At 40.6% G+C, this 18,286-nt stretch overlaps 1 protein-coding gene across 1 annotated transcript in view; it reads right to left on the bottom strand.

Moving 5' to 3' along the window:
* LOC134315296 (mineralocorticoid receptor-like) overlaps positions 1 to 17,064 on the bottom strand; it is a 68,224-nt gene extending 51,160 nt beyond the window's left edge. Inside the window, exons 1-2 of the mRNA XM_062996384.1 lie at positions 17,048 to 17,064; positions 16,833 to 16,960 (exon numbers count right to left, since the gene is read on the bottom strand). Of these exons, the coding sequence (XP_062852454.1) occupies positions 16,833 to 16,960; positions 17,048 to 17,064 (145 nt within the window). The remainder of the gene's footprint in view (positions 1 to 16,832; positions 16,961 to 17,047) is intronic.
* Positions 17,065 to 18,286: the final 1,222 nt, after the last annotated feature.

Below are 18,286 nucleotides of genomic sequence, written 5' to 3'. Positions count from 1 at the left end.
CCAAAAAATTGGATTCTGTTATAGTTACAAGAATAAAGGGGACACTTTCAAATTAATGCCCATGGTATTAATGTAGATGTCCAACAAGCCTATAGTCAGGTGTTTACATTTGGCTCTTATAATATATATCAGTATGGAACTGGTTACAAAGCCATTTCTAAGACTGTAGGACTCCACAGAAGCACAATGAGAGACATCATGTCCAAACAGAGGAGACTTGGAACAGTGTATACTGTTCTATATAAAAGCTATGAATTCAACTACTGTACGTGTTTATTTGAATGGTCCTTAGGTGTTATTTAAATTGTAATAACTATAATGTTTTTACCAGCTGGCTATGTAACTGATCTGATTAATGAGGCTGCATTTTATATCAAGTGATTTTTACTGGCTTTAAGTGAAAGTCACTTTAAAGGTTCACAGTAGAAACTACAAACTCTAAATGAACCCTAAAGGTGTGAAGGTTATGCAGGTAATTTCCTATTTTGAAAAGACCAGCCAGAAAATCAGGTTACACACATACTTAGCACTTAGACTAAATATGTCTACACTTTCAGTGTTGCTATTACTGAGTATTCTAGGTGAGGACAGATGAGAATGACCAGACTGGTGTAATTATGTCAGGAATGTCTGGGTTCTGCGATTATTTTACACATAATAGTATCTATGCAATACAACATGGTGCAAAAAACATCCAGTGAGTGGCAATTCTTGAGGCAGAAATTACTTGTTAATAGGAGAGGACAAGGAGAATGACACCAGACTGGTGTATTTATGTCAGGAACGTCTGGGTTCTGCGATCATTTCACACATGATGGTCACTATGCATTACAACATGGTGAAAAAAAAACAAAAAATTCAGTGAGTGGCAGTTCTGGAGGCAGAAATAACTGGCTGATAAAAGAGGATAGAGGAAAATGACCAAACTGGTGTGCTTATGTCAGGAACGTCTGGGTTCTGGGATCATTTCACACTTAATGGTCACTATGCAGTACAACTTAGTGAAAAAAAAGACATCCAGCGAGTGGCAGTTCTGGAGGCAGAAATGACTTGTTCACAAGAGAGGACAGAGGAGAATGACCAGACTGGTTGGAACTGACAGGAAGGCAAGAGTGGGCACAGATTCACCAACCATAGACAGCTGTAGATTGATTGATTGGATTAATAAATCTAGGTGGTATAAATTAATAGACCCAACCTGTCTTGTGTCAACAGTTCATGGTGGTGTTGAGGTATTGGAACTGTATATACAGTTGGGAACAAAATCTCATTGTTTTGTTTTATTAGGATTTTAACGTAATTTTTTTACACTTTTTGTTACATTCATGACAGGAACTGTAGTTACTCATTACACAAGATTCATCAGTTCACAAGGTTATATCGAACACAGTCATGGACAATTTAGTGTCTTCAATTCACCTCACTTGCACGTCTTTGGACTGTGGGAGGAAACCGGAGCACTCAGAGGAAACCCACACGGACACGGGGAGAACATGCAAATTCCACACAGAAAGGACCCGGACCGCCCCACCTGGGGATCAAACCCAGGACCTTCTTGCAGTGCTACCCACTTAGCCACTGTGCCGCCCATATATCTCATACACACAAAATCTCAGAAGAGTGAACATACAAAATAATAAACTCTGAAATTCAAGGATTTTTAATTCTTAACTTTTTTTATTAACTGAGATGCTAACTGCTAATTATGTGATTTTTAATTTAAAAAAAATTACATTTTAGGCATTTCCAGTGGTGTTCTTAGAGTTTCAATCCTCAATGTATTTACATTTTTAGCATTTAGCAGACGCTTATTATTCAAAGCGACTAACAGTACCGTAACAATTGAGGGTTAAGGGTCTTGCTCAAGGAACCAAGAGTGAAAACCTGGCAGTGGTGGGGCTTGAAACAGCAATCTTTTAAATATTACTCCAGTTCCTTAACCACTAGGGTATAACTGCACTGTATATGTAACCGGCTACATAAAATCAATCAATTAAGTTCAAAGTATCAAAGCTGCAAATAATTATAAAAATGCACCTGAGTTTATTACAAGAATGGCATTGCTATTGGTGGGAAAGATTACACTTCTATGGCACATGCACAATGAGATGAGGGATAGTGGAGATCAGTGCATGACTATGTGCGCAATACGGATCTCCTTATAAACCCGCCTGCTGCGTGTAAAATGAAGCGCCTAGCTACTGCACACATTTCAGACGGGACGAGTGTTAATTACGGCCATCCTCAGTCAAGACTGGAGGTCTGCAGCAGTAGAAGTGAAAATACAAGTCGGGTAACTGTATACGACTAGATTGGAAGGACATTTGAGGGGGAACATGCATAAAAATATACCGAGTACCAATCATGGTTAAGGTTAAGAAGCTTTCTTAAGTTTGCAGAGAGGAAAATATTTAACAAAAGCTAAATGAAAAAGCTTTAGAGCCACAGCAAACTTAAAGCCTTAAACATCTCAGACAGTACAACTGGATGCACCACAATCCTTTCAACACCCGACGTAAAACCTATCTACCGAACAATGATCAAAACAACAATAGAACTCAAATGAGTCATAAAACAGAAACAGAAATAGACTGTGGTAAGATCATGATTAGAGCTGATAAGCGTGTCTGTTTTAACATGACAGCACACAAAACAAAGCTACAAAAAAACTCCTGGCTAATCTACTGAATTGAGCCCAATTAAGAAAACTTTGGGGGATTTGGGAAAAGTGAGGGCAGCAGCGCCCAGGTGGCACAGCGGGAGATCCCGATTGCACACCAGCGCCGAAATTTTAAACTCACTGGTGCCACCGGTCGGCTGGGCACCATCTGGCGGGCATAATTGGCTGTGCCTGCAGCAGATACTAATTGGCCACTGTATCTGCTAGGGTTGGATGACCGGACTATGTGTTGGTGGGATCTTCATATGCTGTGTAAGGACCCTGATTGGTGGAAGAGACGCCTGTGCAGAATGCAAGGGGCTAAGGGCTTCAAACGCTATGTAAGGACCTTGATTGGTGAAAGACACGCCTGTGCAGAATGCAGGGGTGAGAAGAGCAGGGCTGTGCACGTGTCGGAAGAGGCGTGGGAAGACATGCTCTCCTTGGATGCAGTCGGGTATCCCTCAGCAGCAGAAGACAAATTGACTGCGCTAAACTGGCAGGAAAATGGGGATAAAATGCATGAAAATAACAAAAACAATACAGGACAAGTAATCAGAAGGTCGTTGGTTCTAGCCCTACCTCTGGCCAGTGTGTCCTAGAGTAAGACCCTTAACCCTTTAATTGCTTAGATAGTATTTAATCAAAACTGTTAAGTCGCTTTGGACTTAAGCACCAGCTAAACGCAGAATATGCAAATGTAAAATCTAAATATAAAGCAATCGGACAGATCTTTATAACCTTGGGAAATTAAAAACAATTTACATGGAGAAATTGTCCCAGTAACCTCTCCCCACCTGGGAAACAACACTGAAGAAATAATCACTTTTTACCCAGACGTGGACACAGTCCCTGCTGATTATTCCTCTGGATGTGTTGAACATGTGCATCTCTTCTACAGAGCTTCTATAGATAAGCCTGACAGTGGTGGGGGTTGATATTTCACCTCTATATTCCGAAAGCGGGTTGCTGTGGTTACTCAGATGGGATGATATAGCTGTAGGACAGTCTATCAACAAGCCCGGACAAAATCTATTTTATCGACAATATAAACACTTTGGCAGCCCACTGCACCCGTTGTGCCCACTCAAATCCCAGAAAACATTGTTGATGAAAACACATGTTCATGATCTGATACTCAGATCACATTTGCTTACACACAGAGGGTGTATATCCTGTTCATTTTGCATGGGTGTCAAAGAACAAAGGGCTTACCCAGGAGGGGTAAGATATGGCAGATATTTAAAGTGGCGTGCCAGGGGCAAATGCAAGGGGGTCAGCTAAGGACGGGGCTGATGGGACATGCTGAGTGTTGTGTTACATATCAGTTTTATCTTCACTATGATGGATCAATCAGCAGCTTTACTCAAATTGAAACAAAAATCTGATCTGTGATGCAGATATGTGGGTGCACACACTTCAGGATAGTGAGCATTTGGATTCAATTATGATACTTTTAAAAGATCATTTAGTCTTTTCTAAAGTATTCAGAGCTTAACCACACTAATATGAATACAAGTAAAACTGTTTTCTATTCACATTTTCTTCTTCTTCTTCTTAAAGCTTCTATCCTTATGCATTCTCACTCCCGATACTGCAAATTGAGTATCTGCCGATACCAATACCAATCTATAATACTACTATTATTACTAATCCAGTAATAATACATGTCTCAATGCACCATGGTTAAACTAGCTATTTAAATAACAATGCTCAGACTGTGAAACAAATATTCTAAAGGAATAAATACAGAACCAACAACATCACACTTATACAAAACTGCTGTTTTTATTTTAACTTTTACACACAACATTTGGCAGCATTTTTGGTTTCACTTACATTTGAGCTGTCGTTCACGTGACACATCTGGCTTTACGGTGTGTCGTCCAAAGTGTCTACAATTGGAAGATGTGGATGTCAATCAAACGCGATGGACCAATTAGAACTGATGCAGAGTTGAGATTTTCTGTTAAAGTTCTGTCACGTTTTTAGATGATTAGTTTGTTTTATTTCATAACACTAATGGATTAATCGTTGAGGATGTGAGAGATCTCCAAGCTGGGACAAGATAAGTTTTCTTTATCTCAGGTGAATGATTTATCATTTATACAGTGATTTCTATTGTGTTTAAACAGTGTTTATATTTTGGCTTTTACTAGTTTACAACAAGTAACGCCCTTATAGTAATAACAAGTAATAATAATAGCAAATGATTACACTGGGCTTTTTATTTTAATAAAAATAACTTTGCTTTGCTAAATAACTTTTGCCCTTTGGAGACCTCTTGTAGCACCCTGGCTTCACAGAGTACTTGGACTCAGCCTGTAGCATGAAGGGTCCATGGCAAACATGCCACTAATATCTTTATTGGGCCCCTTATATTATTACTTAATAATAATAATATTACAACAATAACACTCACTCACTCACTTTCTTAACCACTTATCCAATTAGTCGCGGGGGGTGCTGGAGCCTATCCCAGCTTTACAATGTGCACAAGGCACACAGTAACACCCTGGACCAGTCCATCGCAGGGCAGACACACATACACACACACACATTCACCTATAGGGCCATTCAGTGTCTCCAGTTAGCCTGACTGCATGTTTTTGGACTGTGGGAGAAAACCGGAGCTCCCAGAGAAAACCCACGCAGACACAGGGAGAACATACAAACTCCGCACAGAAAGGACCCGGACCGCCCCACCTGGGGATCAAGCCCTTCTTGCTTGAGGCGACAGTGCTACCCACCGAGCCACAGTGCCGCCCACACAACAATAACACTTATTGTAATTGTTGTGTGTGTGTGTGTGTGTGTATGTGTGTATAATTATCCTGATTTTCCATTTCTGTAAAATAATCTGTTTACATTTTTAGAGTTTTCATAATTCCTACAAGTGTGGTGTGTGTGAAGGATCTCCACTTACATAATTATATTAGAAAATAAATAAATAAAATAAATAAATAAATCTTAAATCTTCCCATCATATTCATTTTCCAAACACACAGATAATTTGACAGTTTTTGTTTACATTTGCATTTTTAAAATTGTTTTTTTAATGGCCTTGTTTTAAAAAAAAGCTTTTAAGCTTTCAATTCACCTGGTATATCTTTCAAAACTTTCAAAGGTTTTTCATATTCATTTTATATACATTAGTGGTGTGCAATACTGCAAAATTTGATATCGATCCGATACCAAGTAAATACAGGACCAGTATCGCCGATATTGATACCAATACTTTTTAATAAATAAGGTAGATGCATCTTCAAATTGCTAAATCTGAATTAATTTTCATGACATTTAAGTGTATTATTGTAATACATACATTTTTGTAAGTAGCTGCTCTCAGTAGGGTTGTAAATAAATTCAGTTGTTTAAAGCGGTCCGATTTCTTGTTTCTGGTGCTTTACTTTCTCACAACGTTATCATCACGGCGTATCACCACAAAGCGGCTAACTCATAGTTGTGTTTGCTGGGTGAATAAATTTGTAAAATTTTAATAGTGACCGAATACATGTGTCCTTGTTCATTTAAAATAAAAATCGATGCTATTCTGTTCACATTTATAAGCACAAAGTCAAAAGAAAAGAGCTCATTCTCCAAAACACGGAATAAGAGCCTCACTATGGATGGTCCGATTCATGTTCGTAAGGTGCGTCTGTACGTACGTATGTATAGTTTACACTATTATTTCCATAAAATTGCCCCTATTTCTGTATCTGCAAAGCAAAGTATTCAAAAACTTACAATCTTCCAGTGTCTACCAATGTACTGATGTCTGTTAGGATTTTAACAACATAACGTGACAGTACCACAATAAAACACAGCAGAGCCGGGGAGGAGGAGCGAGGTGAGCATGTAAGATGTAAGAGGAGCGGAGTCTGTACACACGTGGTCTTTACTTTCTGGCGAAACGGGACAAACGTGCTGAATGTAGCGGAGAAAAAGTAAAACTAAAGTATCGATCCCATCACACTAGTATCGATCTGATATCAATACCAACATTGGTATAGATAATATCGATATTTGGATCGATCCGCCCACCACTAATATACATTTTAAAGAGTTGTATTTGAAGTGGAAGTTTTAAAGTGTTCTAATCCACACGTAATATATTTTTAGTTGAAAAAGTTTTTTTTATTTGAATGTTAATAATGAGATTTTTTTTTAAAAAGGAAATTGCATTTTCATTACGATTGAAAACAAATTTTACACAGAAAAAAAGCAAAATGTATTAATGTACCATCAAAACAGAAAGTATCTATAAAACTGTTGACAAAATGCAAAAACAGGAAACACTTTTTTTCCGAGATCTAGATCTATTTTGATTCATTTTAGGTGGAGCCGTATTCATGCTTGACTGGCACAAAAAGCTGCCGGTTACACTGTAACAGAGAAGCTCTTGTCCTTAAATGACTCCGTCTGAGCAGAGTGATTTCCATCAGTATTACGGTTCCCTTTTCCTGGCTACGTTTTAGCCCTCCACACCTTCACTAAGCAGGTTTTCTGTTCCCTACAGCCACTGCAAGCTAAATAAAACCTCATTCATTCATCACTCATTACGTCTGGCATTGTATATCGTCAATCCCCCCGCGCCATGACAGGCTTCTGATGACATTTCAATAATATGCAAGCAAATTATAGCTAAAAAATAAACCACAATGCATATGGAGATATTTGCAGGGCTAAACTGCAACACACTTCCAAGTCATGGTTAGAGAGTCTGGTGAAAGGTTTGTTGAGTGATGCTGAAAAAGTGACAGAATTGTTCCATGGTTTTCCACACAATGCGAATCTAATGACCTTCATTCCTTTAAACTTTGTGAATTTTTAACATTGCATCCTGACCCAGCTGTAACCTTTTTCCAAATTAGAACACAGCCAATTTCCACCCACTGGTCTTTCCTGTTACACAAAAGCCGCTCGGGCGGCACGGTGGCTAAGTGGGTATAACTGTCTACTCACAGCAAGAAGGTCCTGGGTTCGATCCCCAGGTGACGCGGTCTGGGTCCTTTCTGTGTGGAGTTTGCATGTTCTCCCTGTGTCTGTGTGGGTTTCCTCCGGGCGCTCCGGTTTCCTCCCACAGTCGAAAGATGTGCAAGTGAGGTAAATTGGAGATACAAAATTGTCACTGTCACTGCTGGACTGAGAATAGTCCACCAACCAAAAACATATCCAGCCAACAGCGCCCTGTGGGCAGCGTCCTGTGACCACTGATGAAGGTCTAGAAGATGACCAACTCAAACAGCAGCAATAGATGAGCGATCGTCTCTGACTTTACATCTACAAGGTGGACCAACTAGTTAGGAGTGTCTAATAGAGTGGACAGTGAGTGGACACGGTATTTAAAAACTCCAGCAGCGCTGCTGTGTCTGATCCACTCATCCCAGCACAACACACACTAACACACCACCACCACGTCAGTGTCACTGCAGTGCTGAGAATGATCCACCACCCAAATAATACCTGCTCTGTAGTTGTCCTGTGGGGGTCCTGACCATTGAAGAACAGGGTGAAAGCAGGCTTAAAAGGTATGTAGAGAAACAGATGGACTACAGTCAGTAATTGTAGAACTACAAAGTGCTTCTATATGGTAAGTGGAGCTGATAAAATGGACAGTGAGTGTAGAAACAAGGTGGTGGTTTTAATGTTATGGCTGATCAGTATATGTTTATTTAGAGCTGACTGCACTGTAATATTAGAAGAATCTCTGTACGTGTAGTAGAAGTAAATAGCTGTGATAGTTCAGGTGGTTATGGTACTAGACAAATAAACAGAAGGTCATCAGTTCAAACCCCACTACTGCCAAGTTGCCACTGTTGGGCTCTTCAGCAAGGCCCTCCAGCAAGGCCCTCAACTCCTACTTGCTTGCATTGTATTTGGTCACAATTGAAAGCCGCTTTGAATAAAATGTATTTATTAGGATTTATTAGGATTAGGACGTCATGTTGTACTCCACACAGAAAAGATCCAGATTGCTCCACCTGGGGATCGAACCCAGGACCTTCTTGCTGTGAGGCGACAGTGCTACCCACAAAGCCACTGTGCCACCCCTTTGAATAAAAAACATCTGCTACATGGCGTAGATGTAGGTAAATAATGTGTGTTTGTTGGAGCTGAATGGTGTGCACCAATAGAACATCAGAGTACTCTCAGCTCTTCTTACACCTCAGTGGTCACAGCTAAAGAACAAGCTAAACCAAAAACTAAGAACTTCCCCTTAACAATATCTATAGTCCATGGATGTTTACATTTGCGGCATTGAGCAGACACTTTTATCTAAAGGGACTTATCCCTATATACAATTATCACTATATACTATTCTAGCAATTGAGGGTTTAGGGCTTTGCTCAGGGGCCTAACAGTGACAACTTGGCAATAGTGGGGCTTGAACCGGCAACCTTACGATTACTTGTCCAGTACCTTAAGCACTGAGCTACCACTGCCCATATCATACTAGGAGATTAGAACTAAAGACACTCACTCACTCAACCGCTTATCCAATCAGGGTCGCGGGAAGGTGCTGGAGCCTATCCCAGCTTTTCAATGGGCGCAAGGCACACAGTAACACCCTGGATGCCGTGCCAGTCCATTGCAAGGCAGACACACATACACACACACATACACACACACATACACACACCGATTCACCTATAGGGCAATTCAGTGTCTCCAGTTAGCCTGACTGCATGTTTTTGGACTGTGAAAGGAAACCGAAGCTCCTGGAGGAAACCCACACAGACACGGGGAGAACATGCAAACTCCACACAGAAAGGACCCGGACCACCCCGTCTGGGGATCGAACCCAGGACCTTCTTGCTGTGAGGCGACAGTGCTACCCACCGAGCCACCGTGCCACCCGAACTAAAGAAACATGACTCAAAATCTGATCTTGTGCTTATTTCTGAACTAAATTGTACAAGATATTCAAATCTTTTTATTATCAGGATTTTTAATGAATTCCAAACAGAGTTAAAACCCTAGAGCTAAAACTCGAACAGTTTGCAGTGCTGTGTTTCCTGCAGCAGCCAAATTCCATAAAGCATTGTCATTATGAAGGAACAGATGCTATTTTGGTCCACAGCTGTACAGCAGCACAGAAAGACCATTCAGTATTCTTTCAGCTAAAACACTTACACACTTCTCTGTGCACGTATCACTGATGGTATTTGCAACAATGCCAGAAGGGTTATTACAGAGGACAGCATCATTATTGGCCCTTACGCCAGATCTGACCGTTGAGTATTTTTATCTGGTTCTTATTATCAGAACTAAACATGATCAAATCCAATAGCAAAGTTACAAAGTTATGAGCAGTTAAAATAAGAATAATGATTCAGATTAGTATCAGTACCATTCAGTGGCAAAACTAGGAGCAAAGAAAAATTTGGGCCCCCTCAAAAAATTTCATTGTAACTGCAGGGCTGATAATGATAAAAATAACAAAAATAATAACAATGAATATAATATTAATAAAAATAATAACATTATTATGATTATAACAATTACAACAACAATGATTATATATATATATATGCATTTTCTCCCCATTTTCCTCCCGATTTAGCACACTCAATTTGTCTTCCGCTGCTGAGGGATACCTGATTGCATCCGAAGAGAGCATGTCGTTGTACACGCCTCTTCCGACACATGCACAGCCCTCCTCTGCATTTTGCACAGGTGTCTCTTCCGCCAATCAGGGTCCTTACACAGCGTATGAAGACCCACCCACCCACACATAGTCTGGCCCCCACCCTGCAGATACGGTGGCCAATTAGTATCTGCTGCAGGCACTGCCAATTGTGCCCTCCAGATGGCACCCAGTCAACCGGTGGCAACACCGATTTCGAACCGAGGAGTTCAGAATCTTGGCATTGGTGTGCTAGCGGAATATCCTGCTGCGCCACCTGGGTGCCCGATAATAGCAATATTAATAATATTACATAAGTAATAACTAAAAACAACAATAATAATTATTGTCATTGTTACTACTATTATTTTATTATTGTTGCATTATTATTATTATTACTATTATTCTTATTATTAGCATTGTCATTATTGTTGTTATTATTATAACAACAATTTCTTATCTTATTTTAATCAACCGCTTTATCTTGGTCAGGGTCGCAGCAGGTGTGGTTTCACTGAAAAACACTAGCCACAAGGACCAATGGGCTTGGCTGGGTGCAAAGAATACTCTGTACAAGGCACCAATCCATAGTATGGCCTCAGTCATTCCCCAATACGAATAGTTTCAGTGTTAGCCTAATAACGATTGGACCACTTACACAAAACTTTAGATTCTTTATTCAGGTTGAGATTTAGAAATACAGTGAGCTGCTTTTTCCTCCCTCGAGTGTAATTGTAATAAATGTACATAACGATTGCAGAACAGATCTTTTTTTAGGATATGGCTTTGTGCTGTGAGGGGCTACACTAGTAGCTTGCTTAATGAGGAGAAGCTTTAGTTTCTGAGGCAGCAAAATCTTTTGAATCTCTGTGGAAAGAGGCTGCAGCAACAGAAACAAAGTGGCATGCTGGGTTATTTCCCTGCTGGAATAATGCCTGTCTTCTGCTCTCATCTCATAACTCAAGGACTGAAACCCATTCCTGTTTATCACTAGACCGGTCCACATAAGCATGGGTAAAGTCTGTTAAGACTGCAAAAGGTGGACCTACTATATAGTAATACTACTATACTGATACTAATAATATGTTTTTGGAATGGGGTGTCCAACAAGCTCATGATCAAGTGTCCACATACTTTTGGCATAAAGTGTACAAACCCCATTCCCAATCAAAACAAGAATCTTTGAAATGATTCCTCTGATGAGTCTTCCACTGCTGGGGACACGTTGTAACAGTCCCTTTAAAGGGTATGAGCATTCGCATTATTGTGAGAGAGTATTCAGACAGCAATAGATAAGCATGCATAGTGATTAGCTCAGGTTGTAGCCTGACTGTTCTATTCTACTGCTACTATCCTGGATTGTGATGAATGGAAGTGTGTGTTTTCTTCGGAGGACAGGGCAAGTAGCTAAGCGCCATTAGTCTCTCTCCAAGGGGCCTCTCCAAGCTAACCTGTCGTTACAAAGTGCGCAGTCTTTTTTATTCGCCCATTCAGACACTTCAGTGGATTTGCACCTTACACAGCATTAAAGACCCCACCCCCTATTTTTAGTCCAGTCTTTTCCCACCCAGCAGACTAGTGGCCAATTTTATCTGCTGCAAGAACTGCCTGTTGTGCCTGGTAGGGGGTGCCCAGCCAACCGGTAGCAGAGCTGAGTTTCAAACAAATTTTGGAAAGCCCAAAATCCCAGCGCCGGTACACTAGCGTAATATCCCACTGCGCCAAGTGGGCGCCCGATCGTCTCATTCTCATATATTTTATATATATTCTTCTTTCCTTCTCTTCTTTCCAATCTATCATCTGCCTGGTTCTGTCTTCATCTTACTTCCTCTTTCTTACTGTCTCCTCCCCTCTGTATCAGGCTCTGTCCCTTACCCTTCCTCCCTCTTTCTCATACTGTAGGCTGGGGTCAGAAACACACACACACACACACACACACACACACACACACACACACACACACACACACAGGGAAATGTGTCTCTCCACCTACACTATATCAGGTCCAGGTGAGACTTCAAGCAATATAAATCAAAGTGAACATGGTTAATAGCTAACAGCTATTAGCTAAATTGATGTGATCTGCCATTATTATTTATTATTAGCAAATTAGTAATATCTGTCAGAACTACTGATAACATATACTTTTTAAGAATGTAAATAAGATACAAATTAATGGTGTTTACTGTTAACTGCAGTTTAAAAGGCCCCAAATTAACCAAAAGCATACAGCTGAAATATATCATTACAAGAAAAAAACATCAAGTTGCAGCCTAATAGAAAATCAAAACCAGCCAAAAACCCAATCCAATAATAATTTATTGTCAGCCTACAGGCAGCCCAAACATCCATCACAACAGCCCAATAACAAATCAAAACCACCTTAAAAATACAGCGCCATACAGCCGCTCAGGTGGCGCAGCGGTAAAAAGGTACGCTAGCACACCAGAGTTGGGGTTTCGAATACATCGTATCGAATCTCAGCTCTGCCTTCTGACTAGGCTGGGCGGCTGCATGAACAACGATTGGCTGTTGTTCAAAAGGGTAAAAAAGTCGGATCATTGGTCCTCATTAGTGGTGCAACGGCGGCCCCTGCTGGCTGACTGATGGCGCCTGCACAGGGCTGAGGAATAATGCTGATGGCGGTGTCAGTCAGTGTATGAACTCGACAGGTGAAAAATGCAGTCTGTACTGACTGTACGTGCCGGAGTCAGTTGAGAGGCATCCTCAGTCAGCAGTGAAGGGTCGAATCAGATTAGAGGACGCAAGCAGGGTAATTGGACACGGCTAGATTAGGGGAGAAAATTGGGGGAAAAAAGTGAGAAAAATAGAAAAAAAAAAATAAAAAAAAATAAATAAAATAAATACAGCCCCATCAGCTGCCCAATAATCAATGTCCAAAACCTACCCTTACACCCAGCAATAATCTGGTAAGTGGGCAATCAAAACAAGCCCAAATAGTAGCTCAGCGACCAATCAAAATCAGCCTCTAAATTGGCCAAACCTTTAATCAAAATCAGCTGACCAATCAAAACCAGACTAAGAACAACACACTGGCCAAAAGAATCCAGCATAAACACTGTCAAAACTATTTCAATCCAAAGCACACAATCAAACCTTCCAGACCACCGAGACAGAAATAAAGAGTTATTTTTACAGCATTTAGTCATTGTACTTTTTCTGTTATCTGTAGAATGAAATGCATAAATACACACTGCACCTTACACACCACAGTTTCTACACCAATTCCAGTCCATTTCGTTTTTTTAACATTTGTTTATGCTTGTCAATGTATACCAATCAGGGATAACATTATGACCACCTTCCTAATATTGTGTTGGTCCCACTTTTGCTGCCCCATACACAACAAACTGTGATGCACTGTGTATTCTGACACCTTTCTATCAGAACCAGCATTCACTTCTTCAGCAATTTGAGCTACAGTAGCTCGTCTGTTGGATCGGACCACACGGGCCAGCCCTTGATCCCCACGTGCATCAATGAGCCTTGGCCACCCATGACCCTGTTTCTGGTTTACCACTGTATATACTGACCACTGCAGACCGGGAACACCCCACAAGAGCTGCAGATTTGGAGAAGCTCTGACCCAGTCGTCTAGCCATCACAATTTGGCCCTTGTCAAGCTCGCTCAAATCCTTACGCTCGCCCATTTTTCCTGCTTCTAACACATCAACTTTGAGGATAAAATGTTCACTTGCTGCCTAATATATCCCACCCACTAACAGGTGCTGTGATGAAGAGATAATCAGTGTTATTCAGTGGTCATAATGTTATGCCTAGTCGGTGTATAAGAATATGTACGAGGGATCTTTAAAAAGTTTCCATACTTTTATATTTTTGTTGGAAGCGGTGAGGGTGGGAGAAGTAGTAAGTAATCGGCCGTGTCTGAGAGACTGAGAGACGCTTATAGTCGCTTATATAAAACCTTTTTGGACGCTCAAAGAAGCTTTAAGAGGAAGAAGATTTTCATGTGATGATGATGTGAAAGCAGTGGTGCATCAATGGCTACTCGATCAACTAAAATCATTTTTTGCTGATGGCATTAAAATGTTGATATGCAGAAGGTGGGTTGGCTGTTCCAAGATGCCCCCAGGAATGGTCAGTGAGTTAGAAAATAAGCTCTCCGTGCACAAGGCTGATCTGCATATGAACTCACCTTGTGCAGGTGAAAAGATGCAGTGGGCTAAGTGTCGAAGGGGGCGTGTCAGTTTGCTCTCCTCAATCGGGGCAGGGGTCAGCACCAGTAGAGAGGAAGCATTATGCAACTGGGTAAAAATTGGATGCGCTAATAAAATAAATAAATAAAAATGAAATGAAAATAGAAAGTTAAATTAACGGATGGGTGAGAGGTGGCCAATGATGGTTTCTTGCTTTGCCCAGCGTGTTGACTGCAGTTCTGAGTGGCACTGGAACCACTGCAATCCTGACCAGGACGAAAATGCTTATACAATTTAAAAGAATTTCAGCAGATTATTGTTTTGTTAATTTGTACTTAAGTAAGAAAATGTGTACTGAGGAAGCTTTTCAGTAGGTCGTTCTGGATACGAGTGTCTGCTAAATGCTACTTCAAATCACACCGTGTTAATGCTACATTCCAGATTATTTTCTAGCTACCTTTAAATCAGTGTTGCTCACATTTGAAAAGACTACAGAAATGTTTCTACACATTTCTACACAAGTTTGAGGCGTGTTTTCTTTCTCCTGACTGTGGCTTTCTGCTCGGTGCAGTTCAGGCCGGTCTGATTGCTGAGTCAGCAGTGTTTTTACTTGGACTTTTTTTCCTCGGAGACTGAAACAGTCCAATGATTTTTTTTCCCAGCACAGCTTGAAGTTCCACTCATTTGATTTTAATGGTGAGGTTGCAATGCGATTCACCACTTCCCCACACACAGTTAAGTTAAACCAGTATCAACTGGGTATCAATTATCCCATGCTTTATGATTAAGATATTGAAGTCTATTTTTTCTCCTGCTTTACCAAAAACTTAACTTTTTTATCAACGTAACTCTACAAAGTTCTCTCTCTCTCTCTCTACTGTTATGAATGTTTGTATATATATATTTTGTTTTGCATTTTTCCCAATTCTCCTCCCAATCTAGTTGTATCCAATTACTCATTTGCATTATGCTTCCTCTCTACTGATGCTGATCCCCACTTCTGATTGAGGAGAGCAAGACTGACACACACCCCCTTCGACACACGTGCAGTAGCCGCCGGCATCTTTTCACCTGCACTAGACGAGTTCATATGCGGATCAGCTTTGTGTACGGACAGCCACACCCTGATCAACGCATTATTCCTCATTATTACCCTGCGCAGACGCCATCATTCAGCCAGCAGAGGTCATAACTGCATCAGTTCTGAGGTCTCTATCCGGCTCCCACCCTGTATGAACAACAGCCAATCGAAATGTGTGCTAGCGTGTTTTACCGCTGTGCCACCTGAGTAATGTTTGTATTCTTTTTTAAAGTATTTTCTTCCGATTTAGCGCACTCAATGTTTTTGTATTCCGCTGCTGAGAGATATCAGATTGCATCCAAGGAGAGCACGTCCCTCTACACTCCTCTTCCGACACGTGCACAGCCCTCCTCTTCTCGCCCCTGCATTCTGCACAGGCGTCTCATCCACCAATCAGGGTCCTTACACAGCGTATGAAGACCCACCCACCCACACATAGTCCGGCCCCCACCCTGCAGATACGGTGGCCAGTTAGTATCTGCTGCAGGCACTGCCAATTACACCTGGCAGATGGCACCCAGCCGACCGGTGGCAACACAGAGTTTTGAACCTTGGAGGTCAGAAACTCGGTGCTGGTGTGCTAGCGGAATATCCTGCTGCGCCACCTGGGTGCCCCATGTTTGTATATTTTTAATTTTAAAAAAGCATTTGTAAGGTAAGGCACTGAAGTTAATGTCCCAATTCATCGTGTAGGTTTGGGTTGTGATCAAGACTGATAGATCTCCTGCTACTAGAGTCTTTATGGATTTCACATTGAACATAGGGGCAGTTATACTGGAACAGGAAATCAAACTGTTTTGCACCTTGTAGCAAAGGGTGTGGCCGAAAAATGGCATAATTAGGAGGTGTGGCCACATACTTTTGGTAATATGGTGTATAGTTGAGCCATCATTGACATTCTTACTGTTATGGAAGTGGAAATCATTTATACAAACTAACATGTAGATTTATTGATATAAATATTTGTCCGTACATGTAACTGGCTAAACGTATCAAAATATTAAATCTGTTTGAGCACTCGATGCCTGCTTGCTAGTTAAATTCCTCTAACACACATACGTTTGTTTATACAGAACTACACACCGCTGCATCAGCACAAATCCCTGAAGCATCGTCAAATATTTCAACCTTGCAAAAAAAAAAAAAAAAAAAGAATCCCAACTGCTGCATAACTTTAACCCTGCCAAAAATCACACGTAGTCTGGTTTTAAATCTGAGACGCAGCGCAGAGGAAAAACTCCTGATCCTTCAGCGTAAAACAGAAAGCAGATCTCAGAATCGTACCTTCCACCGCGCGTTTGAAGAAGACTTTACAGCTGCCGCAGGTGACGACGCCGTAGTGGCACCCGGACGCCTCGTCTCCACACACCAGACACACTTTAGCAGTCGAGGACGAGTGTCTTAACGGTGTGCTGTAACAAAAACACACACACACACATCATTATCACCTCATATAGATTAAACCGCATGACTGATAATATGTGAAAAAGTAATTGCACCCTTTCTGATTGTCCATTATCACACAGATTTTATTTATCACACGGAACGATAAATAAAAGTCATTCAACACACTTTGTTAAAACTCGAATACAAGCACAATTTGTTTTGTAAAACATTTTTTTATTAACAAATGTGCAAAAGAAATGCAACACCCGGATCACTCTGTTGTGGCACCAACTTTAGTATAAATAGCTGCAATTATGAATATTTTCACATCTTTTACATTACAGTAGCAGGATGATCACCCACTTTTGTTTGCTGTAACATGATAAACACTGACACTGAAGCTAAAAATGTTTGTAGCTATTCAGATGTTTTACTCAAGCTTTATTTGTTTTACTGGGATTACTTTCTCGATTACTTATCATACACTGGTAGATTTGGTCCACACCAATGTTCAGTTCATGGCTACGGCTTTGATGTAATATGCTGTTTTTTTTAGCAGCAAGAACTAAAACACTGGTCCAGAATACCTCAATGAAATTTTAATACCCTCCCACCCCTGCCGAAAAGCGTATACAGGTAAGAAAGGTTAGCACAACTGAATGGTTTGAGGTAAAATGGAGTGGAATCATTTAAATGTCATTGATCAACCATGGTAAAATCTTGATGCCATACACCACAGTTCCAACATAACCATTCAGAGAATCATTTAAATAAGCCAAAATTTCTTAAAATAACTTTATTAGATTTTTATATATTAAAGTATTAAAGGTGTTTAATTAATTCATGTTTTAATTCATGTTGTGTGTCTGAAAGCATCCAGAAATCCTGGGTTCAGGTTGGGATTACACCCTAAATAGGTATAGGGCAGACGTATAAAATAGAATTACTATACTATACTATAGTCCGATTTAGATATCCCCCTCCCACCCCTGCCAAAAAATCTTATACAGGCAAGAACGTTTAAGTACACCGACATAAAGCACAACTGAATGGTTTAATTTCCCTCTGGGATCAATAAAGTATTCTGATAAAATAAAATACAGTGGAATCATATCAATGTCATTCATCAACTGTGGTAAAATCTTGATGCCATAGACCAGTGGTTCTCAAACTTTTTAGACCAAGTACCACCCATTATCAAACCAAAACTTCGAAGTACCACCTACGTTTCTCATCACAGAACCACATATGCCACACATTAATTAGGTGTGTTTGTGTGTGTATATACTGTATATACATTAGTGATGGGAATTATGGCTTCTTGAAGGGAGCCGGATCTTTTGGCTCGGTTC

Source organism: Trichomycterus rosablanca, chromosome 5 (assembly GCF_030014385.1).
Source record: "Trichomycterus rosablanca isolate fTriRos1 chromosome 5, fTriRos1.hap1, whole genome shotgun sequence".
Lineage (NCBI taxonomy): Eukaryota > Metazoa > Chordata > Actinopteri > Siluriformes > Trichomycteridae > Trichomycterus > Trichomycterus rosablanca.
The sequence above is the reverse complement of the archived record's forward strand: the minus strand, read 5'-3'. Positions and strand labels throughout refer to the sequence as shown.